At 60.3% G+C, this 22560-nt stretch overlaps 1 protein-coding gene across 9 annotated transcripts in view; it reads right to left on the bottom strand.

Annotated features, from left to right (window-relative positions):
• The window catches only part of Crtc1 (CREB regulated transcription coactivator 1), a 73033-nt gene that overhangs the window by 5346 nt on the left and 45127 nt on the right, over positions 1-22560 (bottom strand). For 3 of the 9 annotated variants that reach the window (XM_026389962.2, XM_026389961.2, XM_077796326.1), the window contains 11 exons: positions 21790-21927; positions 20679-20740; positions 18544-18638; positions 16398-16483; positions 13900-13940; positions 13217-13437; positions 8849-8982; positions 6475-6786; positions 4347-4451; positions 1152-1238; positions 388-568 (listed from right to left, as the gene is read on the bottom strand). In XM_026389962.2, coding sequence (XP_026245747.1) covers positions 388-568; positions 1152-1238; positions 4347-4451; positions 6475-6786; positions 8849-8982; positions 13217-13437; positions 13900-13940; positions 16398-16483; positions 18544-18638; positions 20679-20740; positions 21790-21927 — 1462 coding nt within the window. The remainder of the gene's footprint in view (positions 1-387; positions 569-1151; positions 1239-4346; positions 4452-6474; positions 6787-8848; positions 8983-13216; positions 13438-13899; positions 13941-16397; positions 16484-18543; positions 18639-20678; positions 20741-21789; positions 21928-22560) is intronic. The other 6 variants (XM_026389966.2, XM_026389964.2, XM_026389965.2 and 3 more) reach the window with 4 other exon arrangements.

Raw genomic sequence — 22560 nt, forward strand, 5'->3', positions numbered from 1 at the left:
GCCCTGGTGAAGACGGGGGTGGGGGTGGCCACTGAATGCCTGGGTTTTGTGCTGGGTGATTTCATCCGTGCCATGCAGGATGGGGCTGCGTGTCCCCTAGGTACCTGGGCAGCGGGTTCCTGACTGGCTTTGCATTGAGTGCTGGATGCCTGTCCCAGGGCCTAGGTGTCTCCCTGGCCCGTCCTGCCCAGGAGTGGGTGGAGTTCAAGGTGTGGGAGGGATCTGGCCTCCTTGGGGCCCTGTCCCGCTGAACCCTTGGGCTGGGGGCAGGGAGGCAGCCCAGCTCAGTCTCCTGCTGGAGCTGAGCCCTCTCCCGGCGGCCATGCTGCCCCTGGGCACAGGGAAGCCTCCACCTAGGCTCCTGGGCACCGGGCCTGCCAGCCTCACCTGTGAGGATGATGTTGGGGATGCCGCTGTGGCTGGAGTAGCCCAGCTGCTGCGTGTCCTGCAGGCTCCCGTGGCTGCTCGTGAGGCCCATCATGGCCGCCTGCGAGTAGTTGAGTGTGGAGCCGGAGCCGTAGAGGCTGCTGGAGCTGATGGCGTTCTCCATCATGTTGAACTGCTCCAGCTGGCAAGGCAAGCGTGCCAGGCCGTGAGGACCACCCAGGGCTCCTGGCTGCCACCTGCAGCCCCAGGATGCCCCTGCAGGGGGCCTGGCATCCAAAGCGGCTGAGCGTGAGCCCCCAGGCCCCGGGGCCTCCCCGGCACTCAAGACTGGATGGATGGATGGATGGACGGATGGACGGATGAGCAAGTGAGTGCTCCAGGCCACGGCCACACCTCCTCTGCCCCGGCGTCCCTGCCCCGGCCTCCACGCAAAGCCAGCACAGCCTCCCGGCAACCCACGTGCACGGCCCACGCCAAGGCACTGCTCTGACAGTCGCTGGCCTGTCCCCGCCTGGTCGAGGCCTGCCCTTCCTCCCCCTCTACATTCGGACTCCATTCTGCCAGCCAGACAGAGGCCCGGGAGGCCAGGCCAAGCCACCTCTGTTGGGGCCTTGGCCTCCACAGCTCAAAGACAGGACAGGGACTGAGGAGCGAAGCCAAGGGGTGGGCAGGGTCCCCTGAGTGCGTGCGGCCCTGCCCCCAAGGTCTGGGTCCTGGCGAGCATGTGCTGTGGGCACCGGCCGGCGGCCTAGGCGCCCCCTCACCTGGCGGGACAGAGCATTGGCCTGCCTGGCTGCCATCTGCTGCTCATAGTATGAGTCCCCAAACACGCTGCCCAAGGCGGACGAGTGCTGCAGACAGAAGAGAGGCCTGCTGTGGTCATGGCCCCCAAGACTGGGCAGGGGTGGACCAGGGCCCATCAGGACTGGCGCTCTCAGGCCCTGGCTGGACAGGGAGAAAGGCCCCCGGAGCTCCCTGGGACGCAGAAGGCTGATGACTTTTATCTTGGGGTCCGTGGGTGCGCCCCAGTCCTGGATGACTGCTTCCTTCCACCTGGGGTGTCTGCACCCTGATACCCTCCAAGACACCACCCCCAACTCCCCTTGAGCTGGGTGTGGAGACCCCACTTCCGTCATGGAGAAGGTGGGGCTGCCAGACGAGGGGCCTGGAAACCTCAGAGGTGACCTGGGAGAGGGGCCAAGACAGAAGGTGCCTGGACGTTACATTCACGACAGAACGTGCACTGGGGAACCCGATGGGCCCCCGGGAAGACAGGAGACAGGGCACACATACTTGGACAGGACGATGCACAGAGCTGGCCACTGGCCAAGCGAGCACAGACAGGAGCAGAGAGAGGCCTGAGGCCAGCACGGGGAGGCCACCTGCTGCGTCCCGTCTCAGCCAGACGTGCTCAGAGGAAGGGGCATGGGCTGTCCCTGGGAGAGGAGGAGGGGACTAGGGGACTCATGGGTGGTGGGAATGCTGTAAAGGTGCGCTTAGAGCCCACAACTAAGAGACAGGGGACAGAGCCTAGCTGGGCTGTACAAGTGGCCAAGTCACATCCCAAGCCCCTGATGAATAAGGCCTAGAAAAGAGCTCTGGAGTGACCTTGCAGCCACCAGAGGCCCAGCAGCACCCCAAGGCTAGGAACTCCAGCCTGCTTCTACCCGTGCAGGACAGGGTGCCCAGCACACCGCGTCTCAGAGACCATCTCCACAGACCAAACGCCCTGGCCCCCTGGCCCTTGGGCTCCCCGTCGGAGTGGTCTTGGGAAGACCCCAGGTGCTAGGACAACTCAACGCTTCAATCTGGGTTGACAGCAAACCCTTAGCCCCCTGGGGTCAGTGGACCAAGAGCAGAAGGGGCAGATGCCCACTCTGACTAGAGTCACAGTGACGGATGAGCCATCGAAGGCCAGCGAGGAGTTAAAGAGGGGGACTGAGGAAGAGAACAAAGTGGCAAATCCCCGAAGCCCAGAGTCCACAGCTTCGAGCTGGGGTGAGCCCGAGGTAGAGGCCCCTGGCGCACCCACGGCTGGGCGCCTTCCCCAGCGTGGCCCAGACACAACCACCCGCTTCAGGCTTTGCCAAGGGGCTGCAGGGCCGTGGCTGGTGCCGCCCAGTGAGAAGGAAGCGGAGAGTGCAGGCTTCACCCAGCTGGCGAGGCTGGGGGCAGGTGCTGGGAGGGACTGGGCTTCTGAGATGATGCCCGATCCTGTCCCTGTGGCCCTGGCCCTGACACACAGGGGCACTGATGGCCAAGGTGTCTCTTGTGAGGCTGCCCTGAGGGTGGCCAGGACGTCAGCTTGGGAGAGGCCTCGGGCCGGGCCTGACTGGGACAGACGCAATGGCCAACTGAGGACAGAGGCGGCAGGTGTGGGCCGGGCAGGGTGGAGCAGGCTGGGGTGGCCCAGGCCCAGGGGTCTGATGAGCGCATCTGTGGAGACCCAGCTGCAGCCAGAAAACCAGGTGTGGTCTCTTCCCAGCACCTTCTGCTTCTGAGGGAGCCCCAGGCCACTTCGCCTCGAGCCCTCGCTGCCCACACCAGCAGACAGCAGACGGGCAGGCGGCCGAGCCAGCGGCACGCTCTCACCCAGCCGGACCACAACGCTTTGGTTGGTGGCAAAGAATGAAGTGACCCTCAGCCGACTCCCTCCAGGGAGAAGCCCTCCTGCCCTGCCCAGCACATGGGGGCCCCACCTGAATGGCATCTCTAGGCCCTCCCCACAGCAGCGCCGCGTGACGAGACCAGATGTGTTACCAGAGTTCAGCGCAGCGTGGGTGGAACGGGCTGTGTGGTCACCAGGCTGACCAGGTGTCACTCGAGGTCACCACACCCCGCCACTGCTGTGCAGCCGGGGCTGTGGGCAGGAGTCCCAGCAGGGCCCTGGCTGAGGGGGAGGATGACCCACTCATGTGGTCCGAATGCTGGAGACAGCAGAGAGGCCACCTCTCGCACGTCCCCGGGGACAAGGGAGTCTGTCTTCATTCCTTCTGGGTCCCCCCAGAAGGAAGCCAGGGAGCGGAGCCTCTCATCCCTCTGCCAGGGTCAAGGGAACGTCTTCATGACCTTGGGCCCTGCAGTGGCTTCTAGGTCATTTTGGGGATGAGGTGGTCTCTGTCCAGGAAGTGGGGTCCCCTGATGGAAGTTCTGAACGAAACATGGGACCCGCTGAAGCCAAGACCACACCTCACACCAGAGCCACACGAACAGCCACCGGCGCAGGGAGCCTGGGCGGGCGGAGAGGCTGGGCAGGACCAAGGGGTCCTAAGACACCTAGACCTGCACCCACCGGCAGGAAAACCCGCGTCTGATGAAGTCACATCTTGCCCTGTCACCTGGAGCTTGGACTCGGCCTCAGTCTGTTCATCCACGGATGGGGCAAGAGGGGCTCAGTAGACTGACCTAGGCTTGGGGCCTAGCAGCCAAGGGACATGCCTTCCTGCAGGGTGGAGGGGAGAGACGAGCTGAGAAGTCGGGGCTGCCACCACCGAAGGTCAAGTGAACTGTGCCCTGAAAGGGAGTCCACCGCCCATTCAGGAGCCTTGAAGCTCGAGGCTGCAGGGTGGCCAAGCCTGGGCTCCTGCTCTCGGCCACACACTGCCACGAGTCCTGAGGGCCTAAGGACACTGAGAGAGTCGTCACCGAGTCCCTTGGTGGGGTGACCACCACAGCCACTGCTCATGTGACAGGCTTGGATGAGGAACCCCATTATCCCTAGCAGGCTTGGCAGAGACCATGAAGGCACCAAGTGGTGGCAGAGGCTGCATGTCCTCCTCCACCATGGCCCAGGAGGTGGTCTGTCCCCAGGGCCCGCCTGGTGCAGCCCGGTGCGTGCACAGCCCCGGTCCATGGAAGGGACAAGATGGGATGGGTGAGCAGTGAAGCAGACGATGGCACACAGGGACACGAAGCGGGCTGCAGTGCGGGGCCAGGCGAGGGGAGGCGGTGTCCCTTACTTGTGGGGAGCTCCCGGGGGAGAAGCCTTGATTGGAGACAGGCGAGGTGGGAGACTGGTTGGCCGGGGAGCCCGCGCTAGTGCGGTACTGCTGCAGAGCCGGCGCCTGCGACGACAGACAGGTCAGACCGCGGCCTAGCTCCCCGAGCACGGGGGCCCATCTTGGTTTCCTGGGAGAGGCTGGTCCCATGAGCTCCCAGCAGGCTCCCACCACGCATGCCTTGACGGTGGGTGCCAACACAGGTAGCCAGGGTACCCCGGGCACCCGGAGCTGCGTCTGAGCCTCAGGACTCCAGTGAAGAGCGGGTTGCGAGAGCCCAGCATGGTCTCCCTCCCCACCTTCCCAGGGCCACAGGAGGGGACTGGAGAGTCAACCTGGACTCGGGCACCTCAGAGCTGAGAGCGCCATGTGCACACACCCACACCCACATGCAACAGCCACGTGTGCACACCCACATGCACATCTACACAAATGTGTGTACATACGCATATCCAGGCTCGTGCACACACCCATTTGTGCACTCAGATACAAGTCTGCACTCACACAAGCCCCCACACACCTGCACCCATGTACTCGTAGCCAGACACACAAGTACACGCCTCTATATACACGCAGGACCACCAGTGCCCACACCCCATGGGCACACGCCCCTCTGAGCATGCGTCCCTCACACACAGGGCGGGAGAAGCCCAGCAGGGCAGGCAGAGCATGACCTCTGCTCCCAACTGTCTTCAGCAGGGGCAAGCCTGGCCCACCCTGTTCACTGGGGCTGACAGGAGGGCTGTCCCTGGACGTGCCACAGGCTCTCAGCACTGTGTGCTCACCATTGCAGGCCTCCCCAGGGACAAGCCTGCCTGGGTTATGCCATCTGAGAGACCTCTGAGGGATCTGACCACTTCCTTGAGCCAGACCCAGTAAAGGCAGCGCAGGCCAGGCTAGGACCTAGATTTAGACCCCACTCTGGTCCTGATCCAACCTGTCTATGCTGTGTGCCTCCACGCAAACTGCCAAACTTCTCTGAGCCTGTGATTCAATGAGGTCCAGTTCAATGGACCCAGGGCCCCAATACTGCTTCACCTCCATTTTCTCAGTGGCCCGTTTTAAGCAGCCTGGGGTAGGGGGTGGAGTCCAGGTGGGACAGGATATGGGTGACAGAGAAGCCAGCAAGGTGAAAACGACCACAAAGAAATGATCTCCACTGAGTCTGCACTAGAGACCCAGAGGTCACCCGGGTCTGTGCCCAGTGGAAACCAGCAGATCCTGGGGGTGCTGGGTGGTCCAAGTAAGTCCTGACCCAAGAGCCCTGGAGGGGCTATCTCTGCCCCTGATGGGGACGCAGCGCTTCCAGTGACGGCCCAGCTCCTGAGCAAGGGCACGGTGCCTGCTGTGATTTCACCAGAGGAAGAGCCTGGGCCATGGGGGTCCCCACACAGGGCCGCCCACTTCACGCAGGGCAGGTGTGCCTATTCTTTACAGAGCACGAGGTTCTAAGGCCTTCAGCCTGCAGCCGGAGCCAAGGCTTGAGGGGGAGAGTCAAATCTGTGCCAAACATGGTCCTCAGTGGAGCCGCAACCCCCATTATCAGGAAGGTGTGGGGGTCCAGGGGTTAACCCAGCCAGTCCCAGCACTCGTTAGCCTCCGTCCGGCCCCGGGCAGGGCGTGCCTTGCTCTGGGCTGTGGCTCCCTGGCCCAGGGGCTGTGCTGCCTGAACCACCTCACGAAGCCCTGGCCTCAGCCTGAGCGGGCTTCCAGAATGCTGTTCCCCAGGCCACGGGAAGCGCCCTGGCACCTCCCAGGAGGCCGGCTTCCGGCAGGAGCGAGGGCAAGCAGGAGTGCTCAGCAGTCAAACCCGAGGGGGCCCCCTGGAGGAGTCTGGGGCCAATGACCCTGCTCAGGCCTCAGTTTCCCCACCAGTACTCGGGGTGACAACCTCGGCTTAAGGAGTCCCAGCAGTAGCCCTTGTGGAGGGCCTGGCTTGGCCTGGCCCAGGGCAGGGTCTGCTTCTATCCTGACCCTCACACACACTGTCGGGGACCCCGTCCTGCCAGGCCCAATGGGGTCCCTGCAGCCCCCAGACTCCTCCTCCACGAGCCCCCCGCCAGGCCCTGCAGGACCGTCCCGGGCTTACCGAGGCGATGTCAATCCCCATCGATGGCTGGCCCGGGTTCTCTGGGGGGGACTGGGGGAGAGAGGACGGTACCGTGACCGCGAGCGGGGGCAGCTGTGGCCCCCGCGTCAGGCTGGCGCTTGGCATCAGAGGGCCTCCCGGGGGTAGGCCAACGGGCACCTGAGGCGGCGGTGGGGGAGGCTGCTGTTGGGACGCCGGCGGTGGAGGTGGCGGGGGCTGGGGCTGCGGCGGGGGCGGCTGTTGGGAGCCAGCCTGGGTGAAGAAGGCGTAGGGCAGCTGCTGCTCCAGAGACAGGGCGTCCATGGCCACGGCCTGGGGAGGAGAGGTCATCAGGTGGAGCCACAGCAACCTGGTCCCCGAGGCCCCACAAACTTGTTAATGACGGATGGACAAACCCTGTGGGCTCCGCCCCTGGACTGGGTGCTCCCAACAATGAAAGAGTCAGAGCCTCCGGAGGGCAGAGCCCACCCAGGGCCCTTCCTGCAGTGAAGCCTTGTCCACGCTGGGGAGACAGGGAAGGTGGGGGTTATGGAGACACTGGTGCAGTCACGGGGCCAAGGCTGGCTCAGGTCCTTGTCAGAATGGGCAAGGGGCTGGATCTGTGGCTCAGTGGTAGAGCACTCGCCTAGCACGTGCGAGGCCCTGGGTTCGACCCTCAGCCCCACATAAAAATAAATAAATAAAATAAAGGCATTGTGTCAACTACAAGTGAAAAAAAGAATTGGCAAGAGGAAAAGAAGCAGAGGGTAGTGGTGGTATTTGGAAATTCTGTGTAGAAACTCACAGCCCTGGGGCCCCTGGGGGAAGGCCCAGGGTGAGGAGGGCCAGGTCCCCATCCCATCCCCTGAGAGAGGATGGCTGCCCAAGAGCTATAGCACATGGGCACATGCCCCGCCCCCAATAAGCAGTGGGGTTCCAGAAAGGGGCTGGGGCTGGGGCTCAGTGGTAGAACGCTCAGTGGTAGAGGCACTGGGTTTGATCCTCAGCACCATGTAAAAATCAATCAATCAATCAATCTATCAATCAATACATACATACATACATACATACATAAAGGTACTTTAAAATTTAAAAATTAAAAAAGCAGCTGGCACACCTGTAACTCTAGCGGTTTGGAAGACTGAAGCAGGAGAATCACGAGTTGAAAGCCAGCCTCAGCAAAAGTGAGATACTAAGCAACTCAGTGAGACCCTGTCTCTAAATAAAATACAAAATACTCCTGGGGATGTGGCTCAGTGGTCAAGTGTCCCGAGTTCAATTCCTGGTACCCCCCCCAAAAAAAGTTTTTTAAAGAGTTTCAAAAAGGAAAGGGGCAGGAGGCCCAGGATCCAGACAGTCCACAAAGACACACAGCTGCAGGAGCTGGCCAGGGCTGTGTGGATTCTGACCCAGAAAGACACACTGATAAGCAGACGGAGGCACGCGGTGGTCACCCGGCCCAGGCCTGGCAGCAGGAGGGGGGATTACTGTGCATTCTGTTGTAGGTGGATGGTGCCATTGTGGCCGTGTTAAAACCAAAAAATTTTTAAAAATAGGGACAGGTGGTAGCTCAGTGGAAGAGGGGTAGCCCAGAGTGCTCGGGGCCTGGGGTCCGTCCCTGGGACGAGCAAAACAGAAACAAAGCAAAGCAAAAGATGTTGAAACAAACTCCTAGGAATCCACAAACTACCAAAAACAAATCGACAGAAACAGGAGACATAAGGAGATTGAACCAGTCATTAAAAAACTCCCACTAAAGACAGACCAAGAGCCAAGTGGTTTCAGTGGCAAAATGCATTGAATTTTACCAAAGATTCTGAGCAGGAATTGAAATGCTTCTTAAACTCTTCCCCCTCGCCAAAAAAAAAAAAAAAAAAAGGAAAAAAGGAGATAATTCCTCCCTCACTCTACAAGGCAGGATTTATCATGTCAAAGAAAAGTGACTAAAGATACTAAAATCAGAAATGAAAATGGAAAGTCCCTACTGACTTTACAGGAAGAAAAAGGACCATAAGAGTATCATGAAAATTTACAACAGTGAGTTGAAAACCCGATTTGGACAGAGGGACACCAACTATGAGAAGCAGAGGAGAGTAGATGGAGCCCTGTGGCAAACTGAAACAGTGAATCCAAGCTTGCTGACTATTCCATTACGGAAAAGTCAACTAGACCAGGAAGAAGGGAAGCAGCTTAGTGGAGGATGCTCATGGGACCCGCAGGACCCCTTCATGGCCTCTGCCCGGGTCAGGCACAGGGGACCGCTGACTCGAACATTTTCCCTGTGGTTGAAATCAACAGGGAATATTCTTGGATTCCATCGTCCCCTGAAGGGGCAGGGGCCTCTTGGAGGGGCAGAGTTGAGCCCTCACCTTCCCCACCCACCTCACCCTCGCACCTGAGTGATGGGTGACAGTGGGGACAAGGTGGGCGACACCTGCTGGGCCTGCTGCCTCCTTGCTTCTGTGCTCAGGGACAGCGGGCTGACACCAGCAGGTCGGTGCTGTGGAGAGGAGCCCGGCGTGCTCATCCCTGGAAAGGAAGAAGGGAGGCGGGGAGGTCGGTGTGAGGGAGGCGAAAGCCACTCACACCCCCACGGTCACGCTGCATAGGGACAGCCCAGGTGCTCAGAAGAAGCCAGTGGGCACTTCCCAATGGCCAAAGCTGGGGAGTCCCTCCGCCCAGTGCGGCCGTCTTCCTCTTGCCTTCCTAGTTCACTCCACCACTCCTCCTGCAGGCCCAATCAGCACTTCCCCACTCCTGGAGCACGACTGGTCCCCAGACAGGCATGTGACCAGGTTGATCCAATGAGAGCCTGCCTTGGGATTTTGGATGGAAACTCCAGGAAGGGCTGTCTGTTGGGGGGGCACATTCCACACAAGGAAAAGATCCACCAGCTGGAGGGCTGAAGGGGACAGGCAAGGACTGAGCTCTCTCCAGCCAGAGTGGTATTTCCTGGCTTCAGACAATAAACCCCCTTTTTGTGCTGAAGTGGGCTCAGGTGGGAGCTAGCTTTAGGCAAGTCTGTGCCGTGGTTTCCTCCACAGGCTCGGCGCTCCTCATGGCTCCACAGTGCCCCAATCCACGCCATCCTCCTGCACCAGAGTGCCCCCCACCAGGCTGCCCAACTCAGACCTGATTCCTTCACGTTCTCCCCGTCCCTGCAGGGGCTCCTGTCAGGAGCCCGCACCTTGCCCCGTCCTTCACCCCGGCCTCCAGGCCCTCACCCTGAGCAATGTGATCCCTGGATACCACTGTGGTGAAAGAGCAGGTAAGATCGAGGACAAGGTGGCAGCGGTTTGGGCTGCTGGGCTCTCCTGGGCACATGCCAAGCACACAGCAGGCCTCATGAGAGGAACCCTGGGGCCCAGCCTGACCCACACCCACCCTGACACTCAGTTTCCCTGTCAGTGAGATGAGGATGATAACAGCTGCACTCAGGTTCACCATGAAGCCCCAGTGAGGTCACAAGCAGGCTTGGGAGAGTCTGGCCTGCAGCCAAGGCCGGCTGAAACTGCCTGACTCACCCAGGAAGATCCGGGACCCATCCGCCCAGGACACCAAGGCAACTGTGTTCTGGCAGATGGGGCGGCGGGTTTACGGGGCTGTGGGAACACACCCAGCACATGCCAGGAGACGACAGGCAGTCTTCCCCATGCCCGGGGCAGCTGCTCGCTGGGACAAGCTGGGTCATGCCTGGACTTCCCCTGGACGCCCTGCTGGCTCTGCTCAGCTCACATGGGAGGGGGCAGGGCTGGCGTCTGCACAGACCCTGGGCATCAGGACCAATGATGTCAAGGGGACATCAATGAAAGCCCAAGCAGGAGAAGTCTGGGCACCAATTATCTTGTATGTTTGGTGGGGCCAAGGAACATTTGGTGCTCAGGTCAGGAGCAGATGTCAGGGCTCAGTAAGGGGCGCAGCCTGTGCTAAGCGCTTGCAGGAGGTGGACGTGGGGCCTGTGGCTCATCATCAGCACAGAACACTGACCTGCTGTCACCTGCCTTCTCTCTCCAAGAGAAGCTGGAAACCAACGCTTCCACACCAACTGCCTGATTTTTAAATGTGGATTTGAAGTCACACACACGCACACACACACAATCATATACCACACAAAATACACCACCAGATGGTTTGCCCTTCGGCTGCCCACCTCCAACATCTGCCCTGAATACAAGAGTCTTTAACTCCCTGTGGGCTGCCAGGCGAGTGCCTAGCCTCACACAGGACGGCCACCACCCCAGAGGGGCCAGTCGGGCCAGCAGGGCAGACACAGCATCTTGCTATTGTATGCCTTTCAGCAACCTGGCTCACCTCTGGAGCAGGAACACAGCCAGCTGGAGGGGAACTCTGGGGCGGGCGGGCAGGGAGAGCTGCCAGGAGGGCGGGCCGGGTGGGCCAGGTGGCAGGAGCCCGTCCTGTGGCACGCAAGCCCTGCTGGCAGGCATGGCCGGCCTCGGAGCTGTGCCAGGAAGGGCCCCCAGGGCCTGCCCCCCTCCCAAGACCTGGCAAGGAGCCAGGACAAAGCTTTTGCAAATGTGAGATGCCGGGGCTGCCCCCCGCGCCTCTTCTTCCCCGTGGGGCTGGCGGTGGGGCCGGGAGCGGGTAAACACGCATGTGCACTGGTGGCCAGCAGCTCAGCTTTATTTAAAAAGCACCCAGAAAGCAGAGTCCCTGCTCGGGAGCTGCTGGAGCGGCAGCTCCACAAACATCGGCACTGGTGTCGGGCGTTCCTGGGCCGGAGCTCGGGGCCCACACCCTGGCCGCCTCGCACCTCCACTTGGGCTCTTTCCTGTGCTTGTTTAGACTGGGCGCGGGATGGAGGTGCAGGCTCTGGGGGCCTGCCAAGGACCCACAGGCAGCGGGGGGGAGCTCTGGCGTGGGGAGAATGGGTGTGGAAGCTGGTGGCTTCTGCACTGGCGCGGGGGGCGGGGGGGTGGGCACTGGCAGCCCCAGAGCTGACCTTTGGATTTTACTTTGCACAGGCCATGTGCGGGCAGGCGCCACCCGTCTGGCCAGGTCTCTGGGGAATGGAGGGAGCTCAGTAGCAGGAAGCCTGCCTAGCACAGGAGAGACCTTGGTTTGATGCCCAGCAGCACGCGGGCGTGCGCGCACACACACACACACACATCCGGCATCATCTTGCCTGCCCCCTGCCCTGCTGGCACCTGCAACAGGAGCAAGCTGGGGCTTCCTGCTCGCTGCCCCATCTCGGGTGACCTGGCTCCCAGGCTGGTGTCACCCTGACATCTACCTGCAAAGCATCCAACGAGATTCCCTCTCTCTCCAGACCCTGAACACCCTCCTGAGAGCCCCTTCTCCCAGGGCAGCCAGGGGGACTCTGCCAAGTATGCATTTTAGCGTGTGATGCTCTCATGGAAAAGCCTGTGTGGAGCTGCCGCTGAACCTGTAGCGGAGGCAGGATGGGCTCACGGGTGGGGAGAGTGCTGGCTTGTTCTACGGCTCTGGGTCGGAACAGGGCCTGTGTCATCCACACCCGCTATGTGCCCCCCAGAAGCCCTTCTGCCTGTCCTACCACCTGGGGCATCTCTTCTCTGGAAATCAGATGCCTGCTCCAGATGCAAATGCACATCCCAAACAGCAAACAAAGGGTATAGGTGTCATGGCAGGGACCTGGGAGATTGAGGCCCAGCACAAGGGACCGCTGAAGAACATGTGGCAATGCTAAGAGCAAATACAGAAACATAGCACAGCATGAGAGGTCAGGGGACAGTCAGGGGACAGGTAGGACGAGGTAGGTAGGGCGGGAGCAGCACAGGATCAGGGCAGTATGTGCAAAGGCCCTGAGTGAGTTCATCCAGCTGTGGGGCAAGCAGGGAGACGAGAAGGAGGGGGCAGGGTGACCTGGGCTCCAGAGGTTGTATGGGGAGGGAGGTGAGGCCAACAGAGGCAGGTTATGGGCTGGTCATGTTCTAGGTCAGAGAAGAGGCTGGGCAGGGCCGAGGCAAGTGAGCAGGAGGAAGGGTGAAGCTGGGTCAGGTCCTGATGGGAGAGTTGCCGGGTCTAGATTAATAAAGGAAGGGTGTGCGTGTGTGTGCGTGTGTGTGTGTGTGTATGAGAGAGAGAGAGAGAGAGAGAGAGAGAGAGAGAGAGAGAGAGAGAGAGAACACACAGGAGTTAAAGGGGATAACTCCACAGTCCTCAGGGAGCCACCAGTGGACAATCCCCAGAAAGAACAGGGACAGAGCAAAGCTGGGAGCTCCTGGGACAGGCAAAGAGCCCGTGGGACGAGCCCTGACCAGGCCAGGGGAGGAACAGGTGTAAAGAACAGGGAGGGGCCAGAATAAAGTGTCACAAAGCAAGCCGTCCAACGTGATGAGAAGGAGCAGGTCAGGCCCATTTCTGTCCCCAGTGAGGGGATGGGGCAAGGAGGGTTGGGGGACAGCATGACCCACTGCCGGGGCTCTGCTCCTAGGCTCCCCAGCCTCTCTGAAGCCACTTGGTACCCTCAAAGCTGCAACTGGACCCCTGGAGGCAGCATGCACCCCTCACACCCCACCCTTCTCTGCCCAGGCTGGGCCTAGGCCGGGGGGAGGGCGGGGGGCCTTCCCTGTGGGTCAGCCTGGCAATGCTGAGCTCCTGCGGCAGGTCTGTCACCCCTCATCTCCACCCTCCAGGTGCCTGGCACTGTGGACACGACTGATAAGCCACCATCCGAATGGACATGCCACGTTCAGGAGACAGTCCTCTACCGAGGAGCAAAGCGCGGGCACCTGGAGTTTGGGGCCATGCTGCGGGCCCTTACCCTGGCCGGTGCCGCCGATGCCCAGGTGCGTCAGGTTGGTGGCGAGGTTGCCAGTGCTGCTGGAGCTGCTCAGCGCGGGGAAGGTGGGCTCCTCGGGGTCCAGAGGGGTCGGGAGGGGGGAGGGGAAGTGGATGTTGGTCAGGTCGGGTAGGGAGCCCCCCGTGTTGTGGGTGGCGGGGATCAGGGCTGTAGTGTTTTCCTGGTCGGCGGATGGGAAGATGCTGGGGGAAGGCCAGACAGGGGCAGAGGTGAGGTCTGGGGACAGCTGCCAGCCGACCGGCCGGGGCGCCCCCAGAAACTGCGGCAGGGGCAGGAGGGGGCCACCAGGAGAACACGAGCAGGTGTAAAATGACGCTCCTCAGTCAGGTGCTGCCATGCTCATAAGATGGCTGTCAGGGCATCACCAGCGACTTCAGGAAGCAGCCTGCCCCCAGGGAGGGGAAGGGGAGGGTGGGACAACACTCTGTTGCCCAGGGAGGGCTGTCCCCTCCAGGGACAGGGTATGTCTGAGGAGGCTCTGACTCGGGCAGCAAGGGGCTGGAACTGGCCCAAGACAGGACTTGCTGGGTGGCCACCATGGTGTCCCTCACCAGGACGTGCAGGCTCATGGTGGGTGGGAGCCTGGGGGAGCCCACGCAGCCCCCATGGCTGAGGGTGTGTGGGCAGGCCCTGCGGGGACTTACTTGATTCCGGGGACCTCACAGGACTTGGGCCTGGACCCCGTCTGAAAGAGAAGACAGCAGAGGCTGAGCCAGCACCCCGGGGGCCTCCTCAGGTACACTGTTCCACAAGCACCAAGCTTATCGGCTAGGGACACTTCCAGAATGCGCGGACCACGGCGGGGAGGAGAAATCCCACCTTGGCTCAGGCACTTCATATGGCACGGCCCATAGTGGCCTCTGAGTGTCCCACAGAGGACACAAGTGGCCCCAGCAGGTAGAGGGGCCGAGCCCAGAGTCAAGAGTCATGTGGGGAGGCTCTTCCCACAGGCCCCACCCCAGCTCCTGCCCTTGGCAGGGAGAGGGCACAGTTCCACTCTGCTGCTTGGTTGGTGGGGGCCACAAAGGGTGACGTGGTGCCTTGTCAGAGCAGGCATCTGGGCAGAACCTGTGTGCCAGCTCCTCATGTCCCCAGGGCTTTCCATGGCAGTGCGCTGACAGGTGTGCAGAGGGGCTGCTGGGGCCCGGGGGCCCGGGGCTGAGTGCTCTTGCTTGGTGGCCATGGGGCGACTCCATGAGAAGCCACCAAAGCAGTGGAGGGCACCAGGTCAGGAAGACTGAGGTGGGCTGGGCCAGACGCCTCAACTCGGTCCAGAGGCTCCCACGAGGGGGCCTCTCCTTCCATGAGGACCTGCCCTCCTGCGACACTCAGAGGTGTGGCCCCCATCTGGTCCCAAAGCACTTCCTTGCCCTGTGGGCATTCATGTGTCCATGGGCCAGGGCTGGGGAAGCCTCTGGGGCAGCGCCAGTTTCAGTGCTTGGCTATGGACACTTCCAGGACACGCGGACCACGGCGGGGAGGAGAAATCCCACCTCGGCTCGGGCACTTCATATGGCACGGCCCACAGTGGCCTCTGAATTCAGGGCCACAGCCCTGCTCTGCTGCCCGAGGCTCTGGACTTTCAGCAATGGAAAAGTAAACTGCGACCCCAGTGCCAGGCCTGCTGTGCTGCAGGGGCCTCCCTGGCTGGGCAGGACAGCCCCGGGCGCCCTCCCCGGCTCCCCTGGGGGCTGGCCCCAGGGAGGGGTGCCAGGGAAGCAGCAGGACAGTGTGTGGGCAGCAGGACTCGGTCTGCTCCTCTGTGAGTGGAGGACATGAAGGCCAGGGAGACGGGATCCTGCGGGGCCCGGGGACTGTGGCTATGCGCAGGGCCCCCAGGACTGTGCTTCTGACCTCACGGGCATGACAAGGACAGTCCCGTCTCCTGAGAGGAGCCTCCAAGCGAGTCACGTTTTCTAATTTCTAGTCTGCCACCAGGGCCTGGGACGACACTGCTGGCCGAGCTTTCAGGAACCACCAGGGGGGAAGGCGCACCCGCTGGTGGAGGGAGGCTCTGCCTGGCAGCCGCACCTCGGGTACAGTGGTGGCAGGGAGCCAGCAGGCGCCAGGCCTCCACAGCAAATGCCCAGGGATGGGTTTCTACAGGGCCAGGGGCTCTGCGTGCTGGAGTGGACAGTCCCTCCAGGACCTGCGTCTGCGCCAGCTTTCTGAGGGATACTTTGAAAAGCCTTCCACGAACTTTACGGGAGACATTACAGGTTTCTGAAGTACTGAAGAGCCACTCCTCATTCTCCGCCATCCCTAGGGTCCCTCCAAGGCACTAGCCTGTTTTGCTCTCTGTAATGGAAAGGTGACGTCCAGCTGCACCAACGGACCAGGACCTACTTTTCGGCTTTACCAGACATTTAGTGGTTGTGCAATTTCACTCGGGTTAGATATTTTTTGCTTTTTCTCTTCCTGATTTGTGTGGTGCTGAGGGCGACTGCTGCACCCTAAGCCCGCCCCCCCCAAACACCCCTATCCTGACCTTGCGAGGCAACCGCATTACCACGAGTGTCTCCTACTTCCTCAGAATTCCTTTAAAAATCCCAACTCAGAGCGACTGAGGGTCATCTCATAACCAACCCCCGCTAACATTCGGGTGGTTTCTGCTTATTCCGAAAGCTCTGCGTAAGCACTTCTAAATGCACCCCCTCGCTGCAACAGCATTCCCAAGGCGGGGAGTTCTTATGTCAACACCCCTGAAAAGCCTCCTGGGACCGTTAACAGTAAGATTGGGACAAGGACAGGGGGCGGCTGCTCCATTTCTTTCTTGGAGGGGAGAAGCGGTTTTTCTCCTTTTGGAGACAGGGTCTCCCTTCAGTTGCCCAGGGGGGGTCTCATACTCACCGTCCTCCTGCCCCACGCCCAGGTGGCCGTGGCCGGGCTGGCATGGGCCGTCTGTGACGCTCTACTTTCTGCAGAAACCTGACCAGCCACGGGTTTTAACGGGAGGCTTCTGCCGTGTGACGGTCCTGCTGTTTGCTTTAAGCAGGCTTAAGGGCCCCCGGAAGCCGGCACAGGCAAATCTGTGCAGGGGCAGGTCTGGGAGGGCGACCCACCTCCACGCGTCACTCCGTTATCTCGTCCCGGCCTGGCCTGAAGGAGCAAGGAACAGGCCTCCGGAGCCCCGGGCTCTTACCTTCTTGGTGTCCCACGCTTGCTTGGGAAGGTTTTTATCTGCTTCGGTCGTGGCCTCCTCCATTCCTGGGACTGTTAACAGTAAGACTGGGACAGGGGAGGAGGACACTCAGAAAGAGGACAAGCTCCCCGAAGGCCAGGGCCGGGTGAAGCTGCAACTTTCCTCATGGTCATTTCTGGGGCTTCTACTAAAGTTACAAAAAAAGGGTCTCATTTTTTGAAAGATCAGATAAGCCCAAAACTCTGTATCTTACAAAGAAATGAAAACCAAAGCCCTGGAGCCCGCGGCCGTGTCAAGTCCGCCTCCTGGCACTGACCTGGCCTCCGTGTCACCTCCGTGGGCAGCAGACAGCGTAGTCTGTGTGGGCGGCTCCCCCCGGCTGCCCCCCCCCCCCCGCAGACGTCTTCTCCCACCTGGGCTGGTCCCCCTCTCGGTGCTGGCTGGGCTCCTCTTGGGCCACCAGCACCGAGCACAGGGGGTCAGTCCCTAGGCCTGATGTCAGTGGGCACAGCGGCAGCAGCCTTGTGAGTCAGCTGTGACGACTGTTCTAAGAGGGTCCAGAAGGATGGAGGGACAGGACGGAGGGACAGGATGGCGTCACTCAGATGAGCCACGGCTGAAGCCCGTTCGTTAGACTTTCAGTCGAGGCAAGAGTGGCCGCTGGCCCGCCTCTGTACCTGCTAGAGGTGCTATTTTTTCATTCGCCTCTGAGCACGCCATGAGGAACCAGCCAGATCTGTCACACACTCTGTGACACGTGGGCTGGCAGGTGTGGCGAGGCAGCGGGGGAACTAAAACCCTGGCACTGCCTGGGCCCCTCTTGGGAGTGCAGGGATGAATGATGCTTCTGATTGTGACTCCAAGACCAGCTGGATTCTGAGCAGCAAGGGTCTCGGTCTTGCCTTCCTCCCATGGTCAGAGCGTCCTCAGGGACAGTGACATCCTTGTGCCTGCCTATCCCCTAAAGGCCCTGTGCTTGCGGGGACCCACCAGGACAGGCAGCAATCTGAGGACAGTCTCGCTGCTGGCCTCAGAAAGAAGGCCCCAGGTGGTGCCTGCAGGCCAGGGGGAGGTGACCCAGGCTGGCACCCCAGAACCTGCCCTTCTACCTCCTGCACCTGTTGCCCGCCTGTCGGGACTCCCAGGGCCCAGGTTCCAGTGACAATCCTAACGGCAGGGTCTCCTGGCACATTTATACACCCACCTGGTGAAACACTACCACAAAACAAGTGGCACCTGGGCATTTCACTCCAGGTCACTCTACGGCTTTGGGGTCTCAGGCCAGATGACATGCACGTGGGGCTTCCCGGGCCTGGCCTCACAGCGTCGACGACCCCTCTCTGGATGACACTACCCAGCTCTGTTCACTGTTTTGGTTCTGGGGTTGAGCCCAGGGTCACTTAGCTGCTGAGCCACATCCCCAGCCCTTTTTTATTTTTTATTTTGGGACAGGGCCTCGCTAAGTTGCTGAGGCTGGCTTTGAACTTGGATCTTCTTGTCTGAGCTTTCCAAATTAATGGATTACAGGCATGTGCCACTGCGCCTGGCAGCTCCCCAATCTGTAAACATTTACTCGCCTTGAAGGTTCCCAGGATGCTGCCTCCATGCCTGGCTCCAGGACAGAGCCGAGGACCTGGGCACAGCGGCCTGGAGAGGAGGCACCTAGCACGAGCTGGGGAGAGACGGGCCCTTTCTCACCCGCTATAGCCAGGATGAGCTCAGGAGCTGCGGGGGACAGTTCTTACCAGCACAGCTGGAAAGTAGTCCAGTGTGAAATCCTAGATCAAGCAGTGCCTGAAGCTAGAGGTCCAGCCCTAGACTACAGTCCTGAGCTGGTAAATGCCCCTTTTACAGGCTCACTGCCCCTGCATTTGAAAGAATTATTTGAACAGCACCCAGTCTTCCCGGCCCTACCCTGAATCCATGAATCCTGGACTCTTATGTATTTGCAGGGTTTTCTCTGCCTAGAAAAAGCCTTTAAAACCCAATCCAAGCAGCCCCACTCTGAGCCCCTCGCCTTGTCCTTGGCATAGCCTGGGTCCTTCTTTGAAAGGCTGTCCACCCATGGACTGCCAACCTCCAGAGCACAAGGGCCACCTGCTGGGCTTGCCTGACCCCAGCAAAGACGCCGAGTCCCCTCTCATACCTCTTTTCTGGTGTGCATCCTGAGATCCACCCGTAAAGGATTCTGACTGGGTGGGCGTCATTGTGCTCTGGTGAAGGGCGGAGTCTGAATTGGTCCTGGGGGAGAGGGGAGAGACAGTGAGACCCCCCCAGAATAAACAGGAGTCATGACCACAGCCATACTACAGCCCTGGCACTATGTGCCCTGCCCAGGACACACCCCATGGGACAGGGTGGCAGATGTAGTCATTTTTCAAACTGCTGCACCTGAGCAGAAGGACATCATTTTGAACAGGACCACTGGACTCAGGCAGTTTTTGTCCACAAAGCCCACTGAAATCCAGATCAACAGCAAAGCTGTCCCTCTGTTCCCAACTGCCCCTGCCTGCCCCTTCAGTAGGGAGTCCTGGCTTCAGGGACAGGATGGCCCTTCCTGTTGAAATTCCCCGAGGGAGCCTGAGGGTCCCACAGGGACCTGGCCTTAGGGGGTTTGAGTGTGCAGCCTGTCACTAGGTCCCCTCCTGGTGACAAACACAAGTGGGTGAATATGTCCTCTAGAGGCTCAGTCTCAAACATGCTGTGATGGATAGAAAGGGAGGTTCAGAGAGACCCCTGGGTGCCCCCTTGGTGGGAAACCGACTGGGGAGGGGCAGTCCTGCTCCAACCAGTCGGACCCTGGAAGGAACCTGGTGGAGACTCCGTCCTGGGAACTCCCGTGGGGAAACTGACAACAAAGGCCAGGGTGAGCCAGGCATGATGGCCCATGCCTGTAACCCCAGCAGCTCAGGAGGCTGAGGCAGGAGGATTTCGAGTTCAAAGCCAGCCTCATGAGTATTAGCCAGTGAGTCCCTGTCTCTAAGTAAAAGAAAAAAAGGGCTGGGGATGTGGCTCTGCAGTTAAGCACCCCTGGGTTCAATCCCTGGTACCCAAAAAAAAAAGACCAGGTCAGCCAATCTGCTCCCAGCTAGAAGTGCCTCGAGGGAGGGTCCCCAGAACAACTCCTAGACAGGAAAACGTGGGTCCAGCTGCAGAGCTGTCAAACCAAGGAGGAGACTAAGGGCCAATGTGCGCCCAGTGGAGATATCCCAGCCTCTAAGAGTGACTAGAGGAAACATGGTCCAAGGAGAAAAGGATATAATGGCGCAGGTTAAAGGAGTCTTGAACCCTGGATCCTAGCCCTGCCCCCAACCAGCTGGGTGTACCTGAGTCAGTGTTCTGGCTTCTCTGTGCTCAATGTCTATGTCTAAAATGGGAAAACAGAGCCTAAGCCACACAGTTGTCTGTTGTGTATCAGCTAATGTATGCTTGGTGGATACTTAACTACGTGACTGTATCATGTCATGAAATTATGTGTGCGCGTGTGCACATATGGTTGTGTGTGTGCTGTGCGTGTGTATCCAGTTGTCTTTCCATATCTGTTCCTTGGAAGGTTGGTCCCAGGATCCTCCTCAGACACCAATATCCATGAATGCTCAAGTCCCTTCTATGAAATGGCATCTGTGTAGACTCTAAGCACATCTGTAGATGACTTATAGCACCTAATGCACCATGAATGCTATGCAGAGTTCTAAAGATGTGACTTTTTCTCTTCTATACACCTTTATGCATTTTCCTAGTCTTCTAGCACAAGCCTAGAAAACTTTTTTAAGGGGGCAGGGTAGCGGGGATCGAACTCAGGGGCACTGGACCACACCCCGAGCCCTATTTTGGATTTTATTTAGAGACAGGGTCCCTCTGAGTTGCTTAGTGCCTCGCTTTTGCTGAGGCTGGTTTTGAACTTCGATCCTCCTGCCTCAGCCTCCAGAGCCGCTGGGATGACACGTAAGCGCCGCTTCACTCAGCCTGTAACAAGTGCATCTTCAATAATTTGTTCAGTAACATGAAAAACTGCTCATCAAGCATCAAATGAAACAGCAAGTGGCAATTTGGGGTAAAGAAAATAAAGAAACAGACAAAAGTGAGGATGGGTTGAAGATCCCCTAGGCAGAGCGCTGGCATTATAGAGTGACAGTGATTTCTAGAAACTTGGGGACGTGTCTTCGTTTCCTCATTTTGAGTAACTCCGCCCTCACGGCTTTTCTCTGCACTACTATGGTGAAAGTTTAGTTTTGTTCCCACCGAGTGGGTGGGGGCTAGGAACCAGCTCTGCCCACTGACCTCCTCCAGCTGGTGTCCGCCGGTGGTGACAGATACACGGAGCCGTATGGACAGCTGTCGGCGTGAGTGTGAGTTAAGGGGACGCACTGTGGGCTTGGGCCTGCCTGCACCGAAGTGCTTGTGGCCACTGAGCAGGAAGACCCCTGCAGCCCAGCGGCCCTGCTGCTGGAGCTGCGGGAGTGGCGGCCAGGCCTGCACACAGCTGGGGCCGGCGGGGCGGGGTGTCCGCTGCTGCCTCACAGGCGCTTCCTGCCGGCCTTTCCTGCTTGGCTGTGAGCAGCCCAGGCCATAGGGGCTCCCCGGGGGTGCGGCCCCACTCCACCTACCACTCAACGCTGTCCTCTTGCAAGTGCACGTGCGGCCTGCACCCCATCCAAGCGGGGCCTGCACCGTGAAACCAGCGGCAGGCACAGTGGGGAGTCTGGTTCAGCTGACCCTGGTCTCGCCTCTTAATTCTGGGCTGATGGGGCCGCTCCTGGGGCCTGAGGGTCCGGTCTGGGACTCAGCTGGTTGCGCTTCCCCAGCCCGCGGAAATGAGCAGCAGAGAACAGGCGTCTGCTCTGCAGAGCTGGGGATCCCAGGAACCACCTGAGGCCGCTCGGATTCTGGTGCTGGGGGCCCAGCTGGCGGAGCACCAAGGGGTGGCCAAGCTGGGGCGGGGGGGAATCTGGCAGATCTCTGCTTGGCCGAGGAACAGATGCAAATTTTACATAGAAATGGAGCCACCCTCAGACCCTTCCCTCAGCTGCCTGGGCTGGGCACCCCATGCACTGCCCACGAGGGCCCCATCAGCCTACAGTCCTGAGACACGGGCTCCCACTCATGGCCCTCCGGGCCCCACTGCCTTGCTAGGACCCTCTGTGGGCCAGTGTCTCCTGCCTCAACTCCTGCCTTGGGAGGCGCTCCCTGGGCCACCCTAGCTCCAAGGGGTCAGAACAAAGGCTCCTTGGCTTGTGGCACTGCCTGCTCTAGGAAGCGCCCTGGGTGGCTGAGTCCATCTCCAGAGCCAGCAGCAGGCCCCCCTTCAGCAACTGCAGGCCAACTCAGGGTTGTGTAGCTGCTGACCGGAGGACCCTATCCCTGCCTACATGTTCTCTGGGAAAAAGGATATCTGCCGTCCATGTTTGTCCACTGACAGGGGCCGGCGGTGCGGGGAGCCAAGCCGGCCACGTTCCCGATACACTCGGTCCACTAGCCCATGATGTCGGGTGGTCCGGCTGGTGTCCAGGCCTGAGGACTGGAAGGGTGTCTGGGAACAAGGAGGGGGTGGGGGGAATTGAAACAGAGAAACCCAAACAGTGGTTATCAACTGTGACCTGGTATCTCCCCGGCTCTGCCCCAGGATCTAATCTTGGGGACACCCACTCCAGAGACACCCTTGGGTACCATTCTGAAGGCTGAGACGGGGGTCTCTGGGGCCCCAGCTCCCCAGCCCTCCGAGCACTGGGGATGGGGGTGCGAGAGCTGGCAGGGTGTCTGGCGCCGGGGACAGGCGTGCAATGCAGCTGGCATGCACGGGCCAGGCAGAGCGGCACAAGCTCGGGGCCCAGTGCTGGCCAGGGTGCCAGGGTGCAGCGGCCTGAGCAACCTCCTCCCGGCCTTTCCAGGTGCACACAGGCTCCGCCCCTCCCTCAGGGCCGACGGCCTTCTAGCCCCTGCTGCGTCATCCCTGGAGGGGCTGCCAAGGGAGGGCCGGGGGCTTCTGCAGAGAACTGCTGCTGGCCCACCCGGCCAAGCGCTGGCTCCCAGGCGGCTTCCTAGTGAAGCCCAAGGCTGCTTCTCACGGAAACTGGGCCTTACACACCCTCCTCACCGCCTTAGCTGGGAGCCACCCAGAGCCCTGGCCCACAACTTCACCGGATGGGGCTTCCTTCCAGCACCT

The sequence above is a fragment of the Urocitellus parryii genome, chromosome 3 (genome assembly GCF_045843805.1).
Source record: "Urocitellus parryii isolate mUroPar1 chromosome 3, mUroPar1.hap1, whole genome shotgun sequence".
Classification (NCBI taxonomy): Eukaryota; Metazoa; Chordata; class Mammalia; order Rodentia; family Sciuridae; genus Urocitellus; species Urocitellus parryii.